General features: G+C 34.9%; 5 protein-coding genes and 1 long non-coding RNA gene across 6 annotated transcripts; 1 reads left to right on the top strand and 5 right to left on the bottom strand.

Moving 5' to 3' along the window:
• Nucleotides 1-663: 663 nt before the first annotated feature.
• LOC118437748 lies at nucleotides 664-3,194 on the bottom strand. Its single transcript, XM_035857074.1, has 3 exons — nucleotides 3,125-3,194; nucleotides 2,327-2,739; nucleotides 664-1,579 (listed from the first exon to the last, which is right to left on the bottom strand). Exons 1-3 carry the CDS (start codon nucleotides 3,192-3,194, stop codon nucleotides 980-982), a joined length of 1,083 nt encoding a protein of 360 aa, XP_035712967.1. The 3' UTR covers nucleotides 664-979.
• Nucleotides 3,195-3,406: 212 nt separating this feature from the next.
• LOC118437788 (reduced folate transporter-like) lies at nucleotides 3,407-6,106 on the bottom strand. The gene is made up of 3 exons (XM_035857160.1): nucleotides 5,879-6,106; nucleotides 4,577-4,769; nucleotides 3,407-4,178 (listed from the first exon to the last, which is right to left on the bottom strand). Exons 2-3 carry the CDS (start codon nucleotides 4,660-4,662, stop codon nucleotides 3,806-3,808), a joined length of 459 nt encoding a protein of 152 aa, XP_035713053.1. The 5' UTR covers nucleotides 4,663-4,769; nucleotides 5,879-6,106; the 3' UTR covers nucleotides 3,407-3,805.
• A 389-nt stretch (nucleotides 6,107-6,495) lies between these two features.
• Nucleotides 6,496-10,866, bottom strand: LOC110856460 (folate-like transporter 2). Its single transcript, XM_035857073.1, has 6 exons — nucleotides 10,711-10,866; nucleotides 9,991-10,164; nucleotides 7,562-7,584; nucleotides 6,770-7,134; nucleotides 6,660-6,709; nucleotides 6,496-6,549 (listed from the first exon to the last, which is right to left on the bottom strand). Exons 1-6 carry the CDS (start codon nucleotides 10,864-10,866, stop codon nucleotides 6,496-6,498), a joined length of 822 nt encoding a protein of 273 aa, XP_035712966.1.
• Nucleotides 10,867-12,464: 1,598 nt separating this feature from the next.
• LOC110856634 lies at nucleotides 12,465-14,977 on the bottom strand. Its single transcript, XM_022105123.2, has 9 exons — nucleotides 14,891-14,977; nucleotides 14,559-14,618; nucleotides 14,452-14,490; nucleotides 14,336-14,374; nucleotides 14,136-14,249; nucleotides 13,967-14,023; nucleotides 13,790-13,897; nucleotides 13,667-13,723; nucleotides 12,465-12,974 (listed from the first exon to the last, which is right to left on the bottom strand). The coding sequence occupies exons 1-9, from the start codon at nucleotides 14,945-14,947 to the stop codon at nucleotides 12,831-12,833; spliced, it is 675 nt and encodes a 224-aa protein (XP_021960815.2). The 5' UTR covers nucleotides 14,948-14,977; the 3' UTR covers nucleotides 12,465-12,830.
• Nucleotides 14,978-17,844: 2,867 nt separating this feature from the next.
• LOC110856570 lies at nucleotides 17,845-19,314 on the top strand. Its single transcript, XM_022105055.2, has 5 exons — nucleotides 17,845-18,005; nucleotides 18,093-18,233; nucleotides 18,529-18,685; nucleotides 18,955-19,031; nucleotides 19,111-19,314. Exons 1-5 carry the CDS (start codon nucleotides 17,961-17,963, stop codon nucleotides 19,129-19,131), a joined length of 441 nt encoding a protein of 146 aa, XP_021960747.1. The 5' UTR covers nucleotides 17,845-17,960; the 3' UTR covers nucleotides 19,132-19,314.
• Nucleotides 19,269-20,342, bottom strand: LOC110856571. Its single transcript, XR_002548577.2, has 2 exons — nucleotides 20,225-20,342; nucleotides 19,269-19,879 (listed from the first exon to the last, which is right to left on the bottom strand). It is a non-coding gene; the product is annotated as an uncharacterized LOC110856571 (long non-coding RNA).

Raw genomic sequence — 20,342 nt, 5'->3', positions numbered from 1 at the left:
TTGATGCTAATTAAAACTCCGCTTGACCATTAAGTTAGGCGCACCATTGGTATTAGACAAACCGAATCGAATTTTTTAATAAATTAATAGCACCATTGATATCAAACAATCGGGAACACAAAATGATGCGAAATAATTGGAGGAATGGACGTAAAACGCACCAATAGAGCAGAATATCCGGGAGAAATTATCATACAATTTTGACCAAGTTTTCAAAATTATGGATCCCGGATGGTCGCTAATTCTGCACTAATGGTGCAAACGACTAACGTTTCTATTTCACCATGGGTGCAAGAATATGCAAGAGTTATGATCTATTTTGTCGGCTTATTCCGCACCTTCGGTGCAAAGTTCTGTCTCAATCATTATGACAGGGTGAGCTACTTCTAACGTTACTACGGTTTATTTATGTAACTATTGGCTAATCAGTGATACAAATAAAAACGAAAGCGGTGGAAAACAAAAATAGCTTTAAAATTTTTATAATTCGTACATTTATTTACCTCAAAATATTCGTAAACTTGATATTTTGGACATCAATACATCAATTATGGCAAGGTCATAGTCGATGGTTTATGCAGCGCGCAAATGTGTAGCGACCACAAAAAAATAATTTCGGCAAAAATCAATTGATTTTGTATCCCGTCAACAGAAAAGAAAACAATTACTTTTATGGCAAGTTTCACATTTATTAGATACCAAATTCGTTATCATGTAAAGACAATGTTTTTATACATATGTATGTCATGCTTACAACAAGAGTATTTTAGTTCAGGCTGAACTAAAATTGGGAAGATCACCTCCCCTTGACGCAATGAGAACAGGAATACGTCTCGAAATTAATTCGACAAGTTTAAGCTTTTTGATAATGCATGCCAAAATTATACCGAATTTTATTTAGCTTGCGTGGGGGGTTGCCTATACTTCTTGGATTTACTGTATATTGTGCATAGTTAATTTTGAATTTATCAATAATTCTTTAAAACAAATTGATCGTGTAATGATAATCACAATCTTTTGGGGATCTCTGGAATCTCTTTGTTTCTTCGGCGTCATCACTCTCTTCGAAATCCGGGTATCCAATTTCTGTCTCATCTTGTGGTTCTGGAATTTCTGAAGTGGATAAAATATGGGCGTTTGGGTCCACCAAAAATATGACGATTGTCCGCTTTCGTCCTTGTTTTCCATCTTCATCGACAGAAAATGGGTCTGCCCTGTGTTCATAAATATTTGGCAGAACAACGATTCTGTTTTGGGCTGCGGATATCGGATTAAAATCGGTATACTCGCCATCCCTTCGTTTTACTCGGGAAGATAAAGTCGCCTTGGAAATATTGTCCAAGTCCAAGTAGTAAATTATTGTTGCGACTATCTTCTCATTTTTCCTGCCTTCTTTGTGCCAATTACTGGCAGCGATTTTCTTGATTTGCGTACTTGGAAGAGTTAAAGATTTCAGGGAAAATATTGCCTGCAACTTTTTCGGTAATTTTATCTCATCTTTGGACAAGAGGGATGCAAACATTTCCTCGAGTAAGGGGACACTTTTGGAAAAAAGTTTTTCCAAGTCGTGGTACATTTTCTGCAGATAAATAAATAAAACATCTTTAGACGTACATATGCAAATATTTCAGAAATATGACAACATGAGTTCTAATTATCCCCCAAAATTAATAAAAATCTAGGCAAAAAATCCATAATTCTCCAAAATAAAATCTGGAAATACTTCTGGAGATTATAATTTATTGCTTGGCATTACAACCAGTTTTGGGGAAGGATTATCTATGAATAGTACCCTTGATATCATGTGTCTTGCCCATTCTGTATTTAATTTGCGGATCTTTCCTACCGATGAACCCCTACCCATGAACTGCTACCCATTATATCCTATCCGCGATTATCTCCTCCCCGTGATATTTTCTTGCCAACAAGATAAACGTTATTATTTGACTAATTTTTATGAGATTTTATGTTTTGATTAATCTCCTGAGAATTTATTATTTGACTACTGAAGGTTAATTATCCTATTTTGGTTAAGTATTTATTATGTTAAATTAGCTTAATTAACCCTCAGTAGTCAAATAATAAATTCTCAGGAAATTAATCAAAACGTAAAACCTCAAAAATTAGTCAAATAATGTTTATCTTGTTGGCTAAAAAAATATGACGGGTAGGTTATCATGGGTAGGGGATAATTGCGGCAAGGAGATAATGTGTTGCAGTTCACGGGTGGAGAATCGTTGGTAGGAGTCTTCCGCACACCGTGTATTTAAATTCCTTAAAAATTATGCCTTAAAAATTATGCCTTAAATGTCTTTAAAAAAATTACCTCATATTTCGAATTGAGACCGCTTAAATACCCGTCGAATTTCCAGGAGGAGCCATCACCCCGCAAAGAAATGTCGGTCGGGATCATCATTTGTTTCGTGGAGGCATCCCGATCTTCTGAAGAGTACATAGATGTTAGAGGAAGAGGATTAGATCCGTTATTTAGTCGGGTTATCCCTTCCCGATACAAGTATCGAGGGCTGGACGGATTTATCAGGACGAGGTGGTGATTGTTTTCGTGGTGGTCATTTCTATGTTTTTTGAAATCTGCTTCCAATTTCTTCACGGAGTGTTTGAGCGAGTAGAGCAAATTGAAGGGAAGAAAAGAGTCTCGAACAATGGTGGAAGATTGACTGAGAGATGGGATTAATGGGTAAAAATCCGTGTAGGGCAAGGGGTACTGGATTTCCTTGTCTGAAAAAATTAATTTACCATACAAAATACTATACTGTAAAAAAACCTGTTCACATTCATTCAATTATACCGAAATGAATGAGTAAATCATTCATTGAATGAATGAAGAATGAATGCATAATTCAACATTTCAAAATGAATGAGTGTGTTTTTTATTCACTCATTTTTTGCCCTAGGGGACAATAAATGAATTAATGATTTAGTCATTGAATGAATGAATAATGAATGAATAATTCAAATTGAATTTCGAAGTGAAGGAATTTTGAATGAAGGAAAACCTTAAATATTATTCAAGACTTTAAACTTTAATAAATGTATGTAAGTTTCCATATTAAATCCTAATCAGTATGAAATTTTGAAGTCAAAGATTTTGAGATTTTCTTACCCGGACAACTTCGAACTCGAAGAGTTCGAAAATAAATAATGAGTAATGTTAGAAAATAATAATGCTTCATTGCTTCGACTTATTTTTGGAAACAAATTTCGCAAGAGTGTAAAGTGAAATATGAAATTTGTTTCGTATTTCAATTGCTTTTATATCAACAATTTAACAAGTTCTGATGGGATGTGTAATTAAATATAAATTTGTTTATCAATGTCGAAAATAATGAATAATAAGAAGATGTGTGTACGTGACATAACTTTGTTTTCTGTATGGTCAAATTATTTGAGTTTAGCGTTTTTATTCAATCAAGTGCATGTAGAACTGTGTTCGTGGAGAAACCATTATTTTACATTAGATATTATCGTGGATACACATTATGTATATGCGTCTCATTAAAAAAACTATTTGCGTCAAATAGCTACAGTAATTAACAAAACTTCTCAGCATTTCTATGCCCGACACAGAAATTGTTATATGTCTGTATGTATATAAATATGTACAACCCCATGAGTAATAATATTCATTTAATCAGAGATTACCAATTTACATGCATGCATGTATGTACATATGCATGTCTATGGAAGAGTTAATACTTAATTCATAGTAGTGATGTAAATATGAGAATAAATATGTAAAATACAATTCTCTTCTTTTAAAGAAGTTCTTTATCGCAAAAAAGTTTCAGTCTTCCATAGGAATGGTGGATGGAATATTTGCGGAAATTGTCTGCATTTCCTCGCCGTTTTCATCGTTAACATTTTTATCGTCTTCCCCCCGAACTTTTACGCCTCTGTGCAAATTATTTCTCCCAAGGATGCTCCAAGCTCTAGTTTTACTGGATAGCTTGCTTGGAATGTCGTGGAGACCGAATCCGACGCCGAGGAGGACGGCGTAAACTCCGTAGACGACGTACTGGTCGCGAATTGGGAGGTGGAATCCGTGCCGCGAGGTGACCGCCATGGTGAGAAGGAGATGGATTAGGGTCGCCGTGAGCGTGTTCATGCCGAAGATGAAGGCTTCACTTTTTTCACGGATAGATTCCGCGACTTGAGATCTGTATAGGGAAAATTATGCTGGAAATTATTAATTATTTAAATTGGTCACTGTTCAATATGAGTTTTATTACAGGACGAGTGATTATAAAAAGCGTATTTTAGCTTATTTTAACTTTTGGATGATGAACAAGTTTGTCGTGAGGTCGGCTGACCATTGAATTTATTGTATGAGGGAGGACATACAATTTTAAATGGTAATTTATTTGCAAAGGTTGGGAATTTTGCAAATACTTACTGTGAGCTCTACAAGCCGAGCTATATAAATAATTGCGTGTAGGAAAACGAAAACACGACTGGTGAAAGATTGTGGAATTTAACATTTTCAGAAAGACGTTGGAAATTTTGCAGAAATTACGAACTACTTGTTCATATGTAGATACGGATTAAAAATACTTACTTTGCAATAATGACCAAAACCTGAAAGAAGGCTTGAAACAGGATGAACATGCCGTATGCGACGTACAAGTCGTGCGTTTTCGCCATAACGAACAAAGCGACGCCTTGAAGGACGGTGGACACGCCGAAGACGAGAGAACCCCACTTGATCCAACAGTTCTTCGTCCGTCCGATAATTAGACCGAGAACGACACCTGGAAGGAAAGAAAAGAATTACGTCTGCTATTTTAAGTTAGAGTTGATAAAGTCGCCGACGTAATTTTCTTTCAGAAAATATTTACCACAGCCGTAAATTTTTCTAAAATTAGCTTTTAACGAGTCACCGATCGAGACATGGACCAATTTATTCCATTCTATAGCGGGGTTGAGCCCGGAATAGAGACCTGCGTAATTAAGGCGGCTTGACCTGTTAATCCGCGTTAAGCATGCAGCAATTCCCGCCGAGTATCTCTACAGGCATTACACGCTTATGTATGCAATTATGCAATTACTCGTGTTATCTAAGAATAAGAAAGCGTCCATAAATAACGTGATCGATCAAAGGGGGGAGGGGTCTGAAATTTGTCACGATTTATCACCAAGGGGGGGGGCGGGGTAGTTGTCGCAGGCACGTGACATACCACGAAAAGTTTTTCTTTTAATTTCGAACGTAAATAAACTTGATAATATGTAATTCACTTAATCGTTAACCTCTTTTATCTTAAATTCGTAACACGCGTATTTTTAAATTTTTACTTGACAATCTTGAGTCTGGTTTGCATATATATACCACGCTTCCAAATTTCAGTGCACATTCATAGAACTCTCATTATTCTTCAGATAATCAGAGTATGCAGGTGTCCTTAAGATGTCATGAATGTTAAATTACTTAATACAAATATGTATTTACTCATTTGTATTAACTAATTCTTTCTATAATATTAAAATTTAATTTAACTGCGGATTTGACAAGGCCCAGGAATATTATTATTGGATTGGGCCATGTGTTGTCCTGTCCGAAATACGTCAGTTTGGCGAAAAAAATCCGGAACAAAAAATCGCACTTGGCGGAAAATAGGTTTATGCGTTTTACAGTACTTTAGGTTTAATGTGTAGCCTGTCACGTGACCGCGGGGGGGGGGGGGGGGTAATGCATTTATCACCATTGGTCACCAAGGGGGGGGAGGGGGTCAAAATTGTCCAAAAATCGATCACGTGATTTATAGACGCTCCCTAAATAAGTTTAGCAAACTCATCAAGGTTTAATTTAATTGGTAATTTTTAAACTGCTAAATAATTGCTTAAATATTCTCCCAGAACTTACTGATAATTGCATGGGACGCGTGGACCGCACCGTACGTTTTGATGGCTGTGGTGCTCAATCTCTTTCCAAAGTCCTTCCACGTAAAGGTCGACCTGGATGTAGAGCCCGTACGCCGTCGCCCACCAGACGGACCACTTGACGATGTCGCGATTGGTATAGGCGTAGAGAAGATTGTTCTTCCAGTGGGTGGGGGCTTCGCGCCACCGTTGAATATTTGAGGGTCGCTTTTTTAGCCCAACGTTTCTCCTGTACTCGAGCCCCCTCGGAATGGGGAGTGAAGATGGGGCTAGCGGTGATAAATAATTAAATGATTAATTAATGGTTGTACAACGTTTACAAAATTATGCAGCAACTTCAGAAGTAAGTCGGGTCGAAGCTTTATGAGACTCGCTAGCTCAAGCTGGCCTTAAGTCGATCGATTTGAGGGTTTGGAATGCTCGATTCGATACAAACTTGTTTGACCCGAACCCGATTTGCCTATCTAAATAGGCATTTTTAAAACTTCAACTTGTAAAAAATTTGCAATTCGCAAATCATATTAAATGTCAGGTTACTTAAATTTATTTTAATAAAACTTTTCAACTTATCAATAAAAATTACTTCAGTTTCTACTAAACTCAATGAATGTTCTTGGGTTGAGTTCGCGGGATTCGCAAAACATTTTTTTCCAACTATTTACCAATATATAGGTATTGGAAAATTATATATTTATGTGTGTAGTTTCGAACCGGGTATAGAATGTAGTTCGCGAATCCTCAAAAAAAGAATTCGTATCTTGTACTTGATTTCCGTCTCTGAATTCGGTTTCTTCAGTCGAATCGGTTTGAGAATCTTATGGAAGATTAATTCTACGTTTCTTAATGTATAAATTCAATTTTAGAAAATTCTCACCTTCCTCATCGTTCTCAGCGTCTTTTTCACCTTGATTAATAGGCTGTTCCGGATCGTTTTGATCACCGCTTTTGCGTGCCTTCTCCTCCTCGACGTCCCTGAGGACGCGTGGGAGCATTATCGAAAACAAGACAGCACCCACCCCACCGGCCAAACTGAGATAATTGAGCTCCTCAAAGTCCATGAGGTTGAAGGAGATGAGGACTTGGCCTGTCACACCCGGAAATGAACTCGCCAAAATGGACGGCCGAATGCGTGTAGGATGTGACCCGTTTGTAGTCACTTTTCTCAATGTTGGCGTACATGTAGGTGAAATAAGCGACGTCAGTAGAAGTGGTGGAAATGGCGTAGAAAATTTGACGCAGCTGGAAATCAAAGATTCATAAATTTAATTTTTTAACACTTTATCGAGAAAATTTTAGGGAATGTCACTACACCAATTTATGTATCCTTATTTTGTGTCAAGTGTGACGAGTTATTTTTGCACTTGCAACAAACGCAAGTGTAAAAACTTTTTAAAAAATTATAATAAATTGCACTCTCAAAAAAATGCTACCAGTTTTAAAAGTGTGCATGTAGATGCACTCTGAATTGCGTGCTAAGTAAAGGGGTGCCATTAACGACCACCACCTCCCCCAACATTGGGGAATTGCGCTCCGACTGATATTTGCCACAAAAGAGTTCACTTTTTAACCCCTACTTAAATATCAGGTTAATCCCCTTAATAAAATGGCTCGCCACATAGTTAAATTTATGCATATATCTGTATATCCTGGATTGAACATTATTTACCTTAAAACTTGATCTATAGAAAGCTTAATTTAAGAATATATTGTACAATCAAGCACAATTATATCATTTTGGATTAGGTTTGTGCATGATATCTTTTCCATCATGAAATCATAAATGTGTAAGAAAATTCAGAGTTTATTTAAAACTAGCCTATAAGCCCGTCTTAAAGACGGTCCACAATTAAAGTTTTAAGCCAACAAACGTAAATCATTAGATGCAAGCATTATATAATGTGATGTATTAATCTGTATCGAAATTATAGTTCCAGAAGAAACATACCACATCTAAATATATTAAACCTACAAAAACTCTACGGCAAACCTGCATTCTGATTGGTTGCCGACCCTTCTACGGAATTTTTTTAACCTTACTAAATAATTTTTTAACGTTGCTAAGGAATTTTTTATCGTTGCTAAGGAATTTTTTATCGTTGCTAAGGAATTTTTTTAACGTTGCTAAGGAATTTTTTTAACGTTGCGAAGGAATTTTCTTAACGTTGCTATGGAATTTTTTTAACGTTGCTAAGGTATTTTTTTAACGTTGCTAAGGAATTTGTTTAACGTTGCTAAGTATTTTTTTATCGTTGCTAAGGAATTTTCTTAACGTTGCTAAGGAATTTTCTTAACGTTGCTGTGGAATTTTTTTAACGTTGCTAAGGAATTTTTTATCGTTGCTAAGGAATTTTTTTAACGTTGCTAAGGAATTTTTTTTAACGTTGCTATGGAATTTTTTATCGTTGCTAAGGAATTTTTCTAACGTTGCTAAATAATTTTTTTAACGTTGCTAAGGTATTTTTTTAACGGTGCTAAGGAATTTTTTTAACGTTGCTAAGTAATTTTTTATCGTTGCTAAGGAATTTTCTTAACGTTGCTAAGGAATTTTTTAACGTTGCTAAGGAATTTTCTTAACGTTGCTAAGGAATTTTCTTAACGTTGCTAAGGAATTTTTTTTAACGTTGCGAAGGAATTTTTTTTAACGTTGCGAAGGAATTTTTTTAACGTTGCTAAGGAATTTTTTTAACGTTGCTAAGGAATTTTTTTTAACGTTGCTAAGGAATTTTCTTAACGTTGCTATGGAATTTTTTTAACGTTGCTGAGGAATTTTTTATCGTTGCTAAGGAATTTTTTTAACGTTGCTAAGTAATTTTTTATCGTTGCTAAGGAATTTTCTTAACGTTGCTAAGGAATTTTTTTAACGTTGCTAAGGAATTTTCTTAACGTTGCTGTGGAATTTTTTTAACGTTGCTAAGGAATTTTTTATCGCTGCTAAGGAATTTTTTTAACGTTGCTAAGGAATTTTTTTAACGTTGCTAAGGAATTTTCTTAACGTTGCTGTGGAATTTTTTTAACGTTGCTAAGGAATTTTTTATCGCTGCTAAGGAATTTTTTTTAACGTTGCTAAGGAATTTTTTATCGTTGCTAAGGAATTTTTTTTAACGTTGCTAAGGAATTTTTCTAACGTTGCTAAATAATTTTTTTAACGTTGCTAAGGTATTTTTTTAACGGTGCTAAGGAATTTTTTTAACGTTGCTAAGTAATTTTTTATCGTTGCTAAGGAATTTTCTTAACGTTGCTAAGGAATTTTTTAACGTTGCTAAGTAATTTTTTATCGTTGCTAAGGAATTTTCTTAACGTTGCTAAGGAATTTTCTTAACGTTGCTAAGGAATTTTTTTTAACGTTGCGAAGGAATTTTTTTAACGTTGCTAAGGAATTTTTTTAACGTTGCTAAGGAATTTTTTTTAACGTTGCTAAGGAATTTTTTTAACGTTGCTAAGGAATTTTTTTTAACGTTGCGAAGGAATTTTCTTAACGTTGCTATGGAATTTTTTTAACGTTGCTGAGGAATTTTTTATCGTTGCTAAGGAATTTTTTTAACGTTGCTAAGTAATTTTTTATCGTTGCTAAGGAATTTTCTTAACGTTGCTGTGGAATTTTTTTAACGTTGCTAAGGAATTTTTTATCGCTGCTAAGGAATTTTTTTAACGTTGCTAAGGAATTTTTTTAACGTTGCTAAGGAATTTTTTTTAACGTTGCAAAGGAATTTTTTATCGTTGCTAAGGAAATTTTGTATTACGAAGGAATTTTCAAGGCGTTGATGATGGATTTTTTGTACGTTTCTAAGCTAATGTTTTACGTTGCGAAGTTATTTGCTTGAAAATAAATTGTAACACAGGTTGTAACATCGATTGTAACATCGATTGTAACATCGATTGTAACATCGGTTGTAAGCTACATAAATTGTACCCGAAAATACATGCGTGCTGCGATTGGCGGATTGAGAAAGCTGGCAACCAATCAGAATGCTGGGATGTCACGGAAAATTTCACGGGACGGACTTTTCGAAATTATAATATAGATAAGGGAAACATTATTTTTAAGAGGGAATGTCTTGAAGAATAGCTTTGCATAAAAATAAATGGGATTGGTACCCGTGCCAAATTGACGCTGTAGAAACCCCAGATTGTGATAACCCAAGTGATGCAATTGTACACCCCCGCGTTGACAATGATGGGTTTGTAGGAGAAGGCGTCCGTCACCATGGTGAGGAAGATAAGCGATATTATCGATGTCCCCGTCGTGGCTGGAAGCACCTCGTGGGTCATCTAAAACAAATTAAAAATGAGGTGTTCAGGTTTTTTTAACTCAATTTTAGTTGTACGTACTTCGCTTCATTTTCGGAAACTTAAAAAATTATGTGATAGGTTAATCTGTTCTTGCAGTGTTAAATATATGTACCAACTTTTCGTAACTTTCTGAAGTTTTTAAGGTGAAAGAGACTAAAATTTATTAAAATTGAGATTTATTTATTCACGTTTCATGCTGTATGTGGATATATAAATATATACATTGTGAAACGTTTTATAAAAATTTGCACAAATTCAAATTTTTAAAATTGTTAATTAAAATTTTAAGTAAAGGGATAATTAAATTAAAATTCACTAAATAATTAGCTACTTAATTAAATTAAGTGAAACGAATTAACTACATTAAAATTGCATGATAATAAAATTGGGTAGGGTACATAATTTGTAACGCCTGCATACATATTTATAACCGGGTTATGGAATACGTGGGTATGAAAACATTGTTAAAAAATTCGAAAATTAAGAAACAATTAATAATTAATTTAAAAAATGTAAATAAATTACCTGTTCTCCCGTGAAGTTTTTATGGTCGACGGCATAATCGACAAGGAATGGTGCCGAAGGACGGAATTCTTTTAAAATTCCGACCATGATAAGCACTAAAATGGCAGCTTTCCACTGATAACGGCGTCGTTTCATGGCGAAATTCTGATTTGACATTTTTTCCAAAATTCTTATAAAATTTCTCAATAAGGTTTCCCCGGTTGTCGTTTATATTTACATAAAGTTGACTAACACACTTGACTTGCAAATACATAATAAAAAACTTTTCGTGAAAGAAATTACATTTTATATGAAGAAATTCACATATTCGCAAATGATGTACATATTAATTTTGCACCATTCTTGATATAAATACACAAGCAGAAATTCACATGTCGGCGAAAATCACAACACATTAAATTTGCACCATTCTTGGTAACGTTTGAAGTCAAGACTGACTTGATCTTGACAATGCTTCTCGCTTCATATTTCACTTCACAACGAACTCCTGGGAATTGATTTTCTTGTGCAAAAATCATGTACCGGACTTGAGGTGGGGTATAGACATGTTGAATTCTTCCCAAGTGAAATATACGCAAAAATCACAAATTTCTAGACCCCCCGCTTTAACATTTGTAACATAGGCACGATATCATTAGAGCCTCTACCTCCTATCGCATTACGTAATTATTTATGAACAGCCCTTTAGAATGCGCTTACTTTTCAAGGAAGTAACCTTATTCTTAGAAGTGTACAGGACAAAATTTTAGGGAAAAATCCAGACCCGCACTTTACGTACGGCCCCCTTGTCCGTGCAAACAAAGAGTTTCCACAATAATACGGGGGAGAGAAATCCAGCCAACGTTTTCGTCCTTGCTCAGTGACTCTTCAACTTTTAATGAGAAGAATTGGGCAAAAAAAAGTTGCAATAAAAATGCTGTGTGTCCAGTCTCATACTATTTGTTGAATATTTCTCTAAGCATGACCATATGCAAATGTGGAGAGAATGGAATTGTTATTTAGTGGAGGAGGAACCGGTTCTCCAGCAGGACAAGGTATGTAACAAGGAGACGAGCAATGGTATAATTTGAGCGTCCCCACGGCCAGTTTGGACTTATCGATTTACACAGCTCCGAGTAAATGGCATACGTAAGTACGTGGTAGTAGGCTACCAGTCTTGTTCACTGATGAATGTGCTGCATACATGTCACTAATGTGGAATCAGTAATATCTCAAAAGAAAAGATGTGTGTAGTCAATAGTCGAGTATACAATTCTGGTCAGTAATAAAGTTGGCAAACTGTGTAGTCTGCTCATGTCCTGGAGAAAATGTAATGCACACTGGACTGGGACATGCTATCCCAACAGGTCTGCACTCACGGTGCATCAAGTTACTCGCAGATCCTCACACTAAAAAAATCAAGTAACTGAAGTGGTGTGGAAATTGAAAGGAAAGAAAAGCTTTTCATGAAGAACTTCCCTTTTAATAAGGACACGTTACGTAATATCGATATTTCGGTATTGGAGTTGGAATTTATGAATTTATTTGACTAACGCAACCTTTTTGGGTGTGCCAAGAATTCAAATTTTGGGGTGTGACCAAGTCAATATTTATGTTGAGGTTATTTGACCCTGCGTTAGTAAGGGTATTTTGACCCAGCCCCCCAACACGTACATATTTCCCTTGTCAAACTTCCTCATTACCTAACCTTATCAAAATTAGTGTGAGGATGCAATAAAGAAACTTATTATAAAATATGTTTACTTCTATTTGAGAATTAAATATTTATTTATTTTTGGAAGATATCAGGTTTCTTGAACTTTGTAAGTTTTTATCATTTCACAAATTTGGTTACTAATTATTTTACATATGTGTCTAGTTATGCAGTGCAGGTTGTACTAAAGGTGCGTTTATGCTTCACGTCACCGTCACGTCCTCCTCCAAATCCGATTTTGTGATTGGCTGAGTGAAATTATCACTACGACAATTAAAAATTTTAACCAATCAAAAATTCGGATTTGGATGAGGACGTGACGGTGACGTGAAGCATAAACACCACTTAAAAGTACAAAGAATTGGACGTCGATATAACATTCGAGTCGTTTACCAAGTTTTCAAAGCTAAAATGGCTCGATTTCTCGTCAGCCTAAAAGTGATTTGCCTGTTTTCGTAGCAATTGTAATGATTTCATTGACACATTTCGAAACATTTTTGCCAAGCTGTCCTCCTCCAAAGAATGATTCGATTACTTGACCCATCGCTGTTGCAAAGGGCACCGATTTGCTCTAAATTATGAAAAACATTAACAGTTAATAAATACGGGTTTATTTTGTACCCCCAACAACAAAAATATTATTTCCCCCTAACCAAAATAATGACATCTTAAATAATGGTATTTCCAATCGGCTTAATTTTTTAACCCAACCAAAATAATACAACACTCCTACCAAATCATTGCACTCTTTGTTCCTGAGGGCTTTAAAATAAAGCATGAATAAAATTCAGGAGTGCGCGAAAATAGTTGTAATAAATCAGTGTTTCGTTTCTTGCGGGTTTTTCTCATTTTTTGCACTGCAAAGCAAGAAAGACAAGAAACGCAAGGTGCAAGAAATGCAAGAAAGTGCAAGAAACACAGCGCCATCTAGCGACGCGCTTTCAGAACTATGGCGGCGGGAATGAGTTTCTTGCACTTTGCATTTCTAGCGGGTAAAAATAGCTGAAAGAAACCAATTTCTTGCGGTTATTTCTTGCAGGTGGTTACTTGCACCCGAAACGCTGTAAAAAATCTATATTGCTTACTTGAAAATCCAACTATGTAAATCATTGAGCATTATAAATAAATGGATTTGACTTTTTACGATTAGGAGAATAATTAATTTTGGTTGGGATAAAGTACAATTCCGTTGGACCATTATATAAATTGGCACTCAATCAATATTTATGTAGAAAAAATTTGTTGATTTTAAATATGGCTTACCTTAGCGATATTCTTGACAATTTTAATCAAATCCCTGAACGGTGCACCCACATTTTTCTGTTAAAATAATCGTTGGCCTAATAAATATATTGATGCACTACATAATTTTACAGGATCCTTTACCAAAATAAAATCTTCGACTTCTTTCGGTATCTGCTCCATGTTTTGGCAACTCGTTGGGTCTTTTAAACATAGTTTGGATATCAAAGACCCTGCTCCTTCATCTTGATTCTGGATATTGTTGGGTGGATAAATGGTAAAAAAATCTTTAGTAATTTTGGCGATGAATAAAATTAGCACCTTTTTAATCATTGCGAGTAGTTTATCCCCTTCAGTTCTGAGATTCAAACAGATCTCCTAAATACAAGATAACACTATTAATTTACATATGTATATGTATTAACACAAAAATTGTTGGTCCTGTAATTCTAGAAGAAATTAGGTTGTCCTTCTTATGAAAGTAACTTGCCTCCGCGTCAACTCCACCGGAATATAGAAAATTTTCCAGAAACCTATCCGACGCTGTTATGTTTAAGTCCTTTAAAAGGGGACCATCACGAACAGCAGCTTTACACGCTTTGGCCTAACAAAAAGTAATTTAGACAAACTACCAAATCGTATAAATATGTATGTATGTAAACAGTTAGTTTTGCATATGTATGTAGATACCTCGGGGAACTTGAATTTTTCTGGATCACACGGTCCATCCTAGGCGTCATATAAATATTTATGCATAAATGCTATTTTGAAAAAAAAATATGAAACCAGTTTCCAATTTTTTTTACCAGGAGGCACGTTAGGAACGGTTGGTCTGGAAAAAACATCTGTCAAATTTGACAATAACAATTTAAAAAGGTAAACATTGTTTTCCAAAACTTGTCGAAACTGTAACCTTAAAGGCATCCTTCCCCAGTTTGATCAATTCCTCAGTAAGGCTGCAATTTTCGTCTGCCTAATTTTATAATATGGGTTTTCATTACGTCAGTAAAATTAACAAAGAGCAAACAGTTTACAAAAAAATTGGCTTGATAATTCAATTCTGAAAATGTTTTTCTATGTAGTTACATACATAGCTCGAATTTTTCGCAAAATTATTTTACACTACGAAATTCGCATGCTAAGGTATATTCATTACGAGTTCCCAGTGCCAACTTTCAATAAATGCCCTAAAAATGTAAATAAGTTTTTCATTCTGATAAAAATTTAGAGTATTTTTATACTTGCCCCAGAAACTGCGAAAATCAAGGAACAAACGAGAAAAAGATAAGTCATGGGAGCCATTATAATTTGCAAATTCCAAGATTCAGATCATGTGTGAAGATTAAGAATGACAAATCAAGCATTTTATTGGAGATGAGTTCGCCACTAGAATCATAATGATGGATAACTGAATTATAATTTAAGCACATTAAATATTTCTCGTATGTGGAATAATTTCGAGCTGGAACGTGCATAAATCATGTCATTTTTTTAACCACCCACGCATGCCTTCCCCACACTATTCAGGTTAAGGTTCCCATGGATGACGCGTTGGCGCATAATCTCACTCTGCCCCTATCCAATGTATTTAAATGCAATTTCTAAAATCGGATCAACTCCATTAGTTTTGAGATAATAGTACCAAAAATTAGCTTTACATTAAAATATCATAAGTTGCATTTATCTCAACACTCATGGAGTTGATCCGATTTTAGAAATTGCATTTAAATACATTGGATAGGGGCAGAGTGAGATTACGCGCCAACGCGTCATCCATGGGAACCTTAAGCTCAGCACAGGCAAGGTATGCTACCCAGAACCACATATTCGCTTTTATTATGACGTAATACATGGACGTTCCACGTGATTATGACTCTATACGAAATAAAAAGTTGGATGGCATGTTCCTTTTGGATTTAAAAATTTATCCCGGCACGTGGATTTAATTGCTGTGTAATTTTTTTAAATTATCATATCCAATGATGAGTTTGAAGTGTAAGCATTACATATTTTACTGCATGTCTGTCAAGTAGATGGTTTGAATTGTGATGCAGTTTATTGAAAATGATTGATTGCTGATTTTTGACAATGACAGTGAAATGGAAAATTTTGGTATGTATTGTGAGATGCATCGTCCAATTTACAGCGTACTTGTTAACTTAAATTGTTTAAGTAATTCTGTGTACGGAGAGCTTCTCTTGATAAATTTGTTCATTTCCTCACACCGATAGGCATGTTTACCATGTAAATTTTTATAATAAATAATGTAATAACTAATTTTGAAAATTGTTCACGCTCAGAAATAAGCGGACTCATATTTTCGAGTTTCCTAGAATATATTCGGTTGTGGTGGATTTTTAAATAAATTTGTACCCCAAAATTCTGATTTTTTAAAATGTTGTCCGGCACGTTTTTTAAAAATTTGTCAAAAATTAAACACCTATTTTGTTCAGAGTTGAAATTATAAAAGTCATTTTTTTAAATCTTTTTGAAGCCTAAAATTTTCATATTGGTTATGAATGTTTGAAAAAGGAAAAGACGTCAATCTGTTGCAAATGATTACGGACTCAAAAAGCTTTCGTTTTAGAAAACTTCTTCCTTATCTGAGCCATCTTAGGGTTCACACGAGTAAGATAAGCGACCCAAAACCACTCACCCATTTTCCTTAAATATGCAAGATCTGGACAATTCATACCCTCGTTACAAATTAACAATGTATCCACTGTTCACCACTTAAATATTCTTCAAGTGTAATATAACTAAACCTATCGTACAACAATTCTTACGCAAATTCTTATCTAGTTCGTCTACATCTTTCCACGCTATGTATGTATAACGAGAATTACCTATAATAACACATAATTCTATACAAATATATTAATCACATTTGTAAACATTTTTAAACTTTTCGACCCATGTAATTATTTTAGCGAAATACCTTAAATCTTAAATGTAATGCAATATTTTTCTATGTATGATGAGGGCCAAAGGCCACATGTCATTTAATAAATTGATTGACTGATTGAATTAACAATGTATGTAACTCTGCTGCCGAAATAAGAGCTGACCTTCACAATAATCTTGGAGAAGTTGGGTCAGTTCGACTCCTTAAATCGTCAGATTAGAAAGAAAAGCTCACTAAAGGCTGATAAAACTGGTTTATTTGTAAAAACGTGACAGCCATGCACTCTTAGAAAACTGGTATTAAATCATTTCTGACCCGAGTACATATTTACATATTTGACTCTATCGCCCCCATTAATAACAAGCACTACCGTGTAGTAGTAAAAAATTCAAAATGTGGACGCAAACCATATTCATCCCAGAATATTTTTTGACTAGGTTAAATAGTTCGAAAGGGTAACTCTTTAGAAAAAAAAATTAGTGCGGCGCTTGCGCAGATTCGAAAAATTCTGCACACTCTTGACGCCGCAAGTTTGCGAATACGCTGCGTAATTTGCGCTTGTGACAAAGAAGTTGTGCGTTACTGCGGACTGCACAAACCTTGCTGAATTTTTCGCATTTGTGCAAGTGCCAACCTGTCACATCATGTGACTCACATGCTTTCTGCACAGTCTCTAACATGGCAAAAAAATAATCTGGAGTGAACACGGTTTCAATCCCCACTGTAAGAAGCAAACTACTACTAAATCCGATGGGAACTTATTACCGAATCAATACCAATGTGGGGTAGATACGTGACTAAATCATATTTTTAATACATTGGTAGTTTAGAAGTATGTACTTTTCATTAACTGAAAAATATGCAAATACGTATATATTTTGTACCCAAACGCAAATCAACCTTAAGTTTAGTAGCAATGACGCAATTTGTCCTTTCTGTATTTAAGGTGGAATTTTCCTGTACATTTATGAGTTTCCCGAAACAGGGCATATGAAACCTCGATGTCCGTCTGTCTAATTAGTATTTATTACAATTAAATTTCGTTTTTTCGAGATGCAACGATTTTGATGCTTTAAAATTTGCGTAATTTCGTGCACGTGAAAAAACAATAACTATAATACGCATCGGTAGTTTTCGCGATGCATGTCAAAATGTTGTCGGAAAAATGCCTGAGTCGGGCCATTGGAAGTTTTATATACATAAATATGTACGAGATTCATATCTTGCTTGCAGTCAATCTAAACCTGTTACATAAATCCACTCCAGTAGACCTACCCCACTGCAAAAATTATATAATGCGCAAACTATTCAAGGAGATTCTTCATTGCAGCAGAAGCACTTGGTCAGCGTAGCTCAAGTTGTGCAGGTGTATCTCTTAATAATTTTGACGAAATAATTAAAATCTTTAAAATGACGAATCTCAAGTTGACTGTGGTTTTGGTTTTTGCAATTTCGGTAGGTAAAAATATTTGTAATGTGCTAATTTCAAAATCTTGACTAATTACAAGGGCATGCATACAAATTTCGAATTTTTTTTATCAGATTGTCTCCACCGAGCCACCCCCAGAACGGAAATGCCGAACGGTTTGGACCGACCTTAATAAACTGGAGCTGAGACAGATCGGAGTCTGTACGAAAGAACTGGGATGGAAGGGTGGGAGAGAAAAGACGCAAAAATCAACGGTACATTTACACTCTTAAAAATAATGTTATCCTTTTGAAAATGTAAATGTAATCTAAATTCTAAATTAAGTAAATTTCACGAAGCCTAGAGAAAAGTTTGGGCTTTATCAGGTTTGCGTTAATCTGAATTTAGTTTCATTTACATACCGAACAAATTTAGAATTTAGATTGCATTTACTCTTCATTTTTTTAGAGTGTATGGAGATAGAATAAATTGTATATTCTATTTTGTACTTTCAAATAATTCATGTAAGATTTATTTAAAACATTAAAATTTGTTAACATTTATTTCCAGTGCACGATGAAATGCGTTTTGACAAAGGAAGGCTTAATTCAGGAGGATGGTCACCTTTCAATCACAAATTACAATTCTTATCTCATCGATCACTTTCCACCATCCCTGGTTGTACGATCCAATGAAACATTTTTTCCCTGCTTTGAGCTCTTTGAAGGTAACGAATAAATAATAACTCGCATAGTAATTTATTGAGTCTGATTACATACTCTTAAAAATTGTGTTACCATTTCGAACAGTAAATCCAGTCCGAATTTTATATTAAGTAAAGCAAACTAAATCCAGGGTAAAATTAAGTCGATGAGGAGTAAAGTTTACCCTGGATCCATTATAGTTTACTAAATATAAAATTCAGACTATAAAAATGTAAAACTATTTTTAAGAGTGTACACTTACATGTATGTGTGATTTTGATTTTTACAACAGGGACAAACATTGGGGTAGATCCAGACTGCAAGGAATACGAGCCCTTTACCAAATGTCTTACGAAACGATTTGCCGATGTATGTAATCCAGTATTGATTTCAAGCTTTTATGCACTAATTTCATGAATAATTCTCTTTTTTATATTTTATTTTCCAGTTATGCAAAGGTCTTCCATGAGGGAATTGGACCATTTTGACTTAACACTTATGTTCACTTCATCCATTTCAAAATATGTTTGTTTCGTAGACGATAATGGTTTATTAATATTGCTAGAATACAAAAAAAATACTTGACAGCTCTACCTTTTAAAATTATTCGTCTTATGAATGAACTTTATTAATAAATGTGTTATCAAATAAGTATTAAATTGGCATATTTGTTAAAAATTGGTCACGGTTAAATTGGCAAAACGTCAATGAATCTAAATTTATACAAACTAGTGTATAATCCCGTCTCCCGCCGAGTGAGGGACAATTATAAGATACAAATATTTGTAAGGAACGGAAATGACAGACTTAATTTTTTAATCTTGAATTTATTTTGAATTTTCGCGCCATTTGAAACTCAACTTTCTCTATTTTCACTTCCGTCATGGAAAATTACTTTCACTTCAGTTGCAGACAGACATTTCCAGCTTATAATATAAATGGCGGGAGTTACTATCAACAATAGCCGACACATCCGGCAGCGGCACCCTGACAACTAATTCCAGAGCAGGATCCCCCCGTGCAAGAGGCCGTCTCACATGGCCCCTGTTTCCCCGTGTAACACCAGCTCCCCGAAGATCCCGAACAGTAGCGCCAACACCACCCAGCCGGCGCCCACTTCCGACTGCACCCCGTGCTCCCGATTTGACTCTCCGTTACGGACACGACGACCACGAGGGCAATGGCACAAAGGAGAAGAATTCGAGACGACTGCATTTCTGAAAATAACAAAAATGATTTTTCACAAAAGGAATTCTATATTTTTTAGTTTTTGAATGTTTTGCATCAAGCCAAAAACCCGGAAATAGTAGAATTTTTTGTTTTACTTTAGGTGAATAAAGATATAAAATTTCTTCCACATGTGACCAAAATACGGAAATTCATTCAACGGAAAAATATTGCTCGCCAATTTTGAATTATGAAAAAATCTCAAATAAAGAACATCACCTATTCAGAAACATTACGAATTTATGCTTCAGCAAAAAATATTGAAAAAGGATAATATCTGTTAAGCGGTAGAATTCTGTGAATGTTTAAACTACGTATATTATAAAAATGGGTACCTTAGTATTTCGATTTCTTTAAAAAAAGTATGATTTCCACCGCAAAGTTTCCTTGAACCTGTAAATATAAAATTGAATTGCTTATGATTTTCATTTCATGGTGGAAATTCTTTTTATA

The sequence above is a fragment of the Folsomia candida genome, unplaced genomic scaffold (assembly GCF_002217175.1).
Source record: "Folsomia candida strain VU population unplaced genomic scaffold, ASM221717v1 Fcan01_Sc016, whole genome shotgun sequence".
NCBI lineage: Eukaryota > Metazoa > Arthropoda > Collembola > Entomobryomorpha > Isotomidae > Folsomia > Folsomia candida.
The sequence above is the reverse complement of the archived record's forward strand: the minus strand, read 5'-3'. Positions and strand labels throughout refer to the sequence as shown.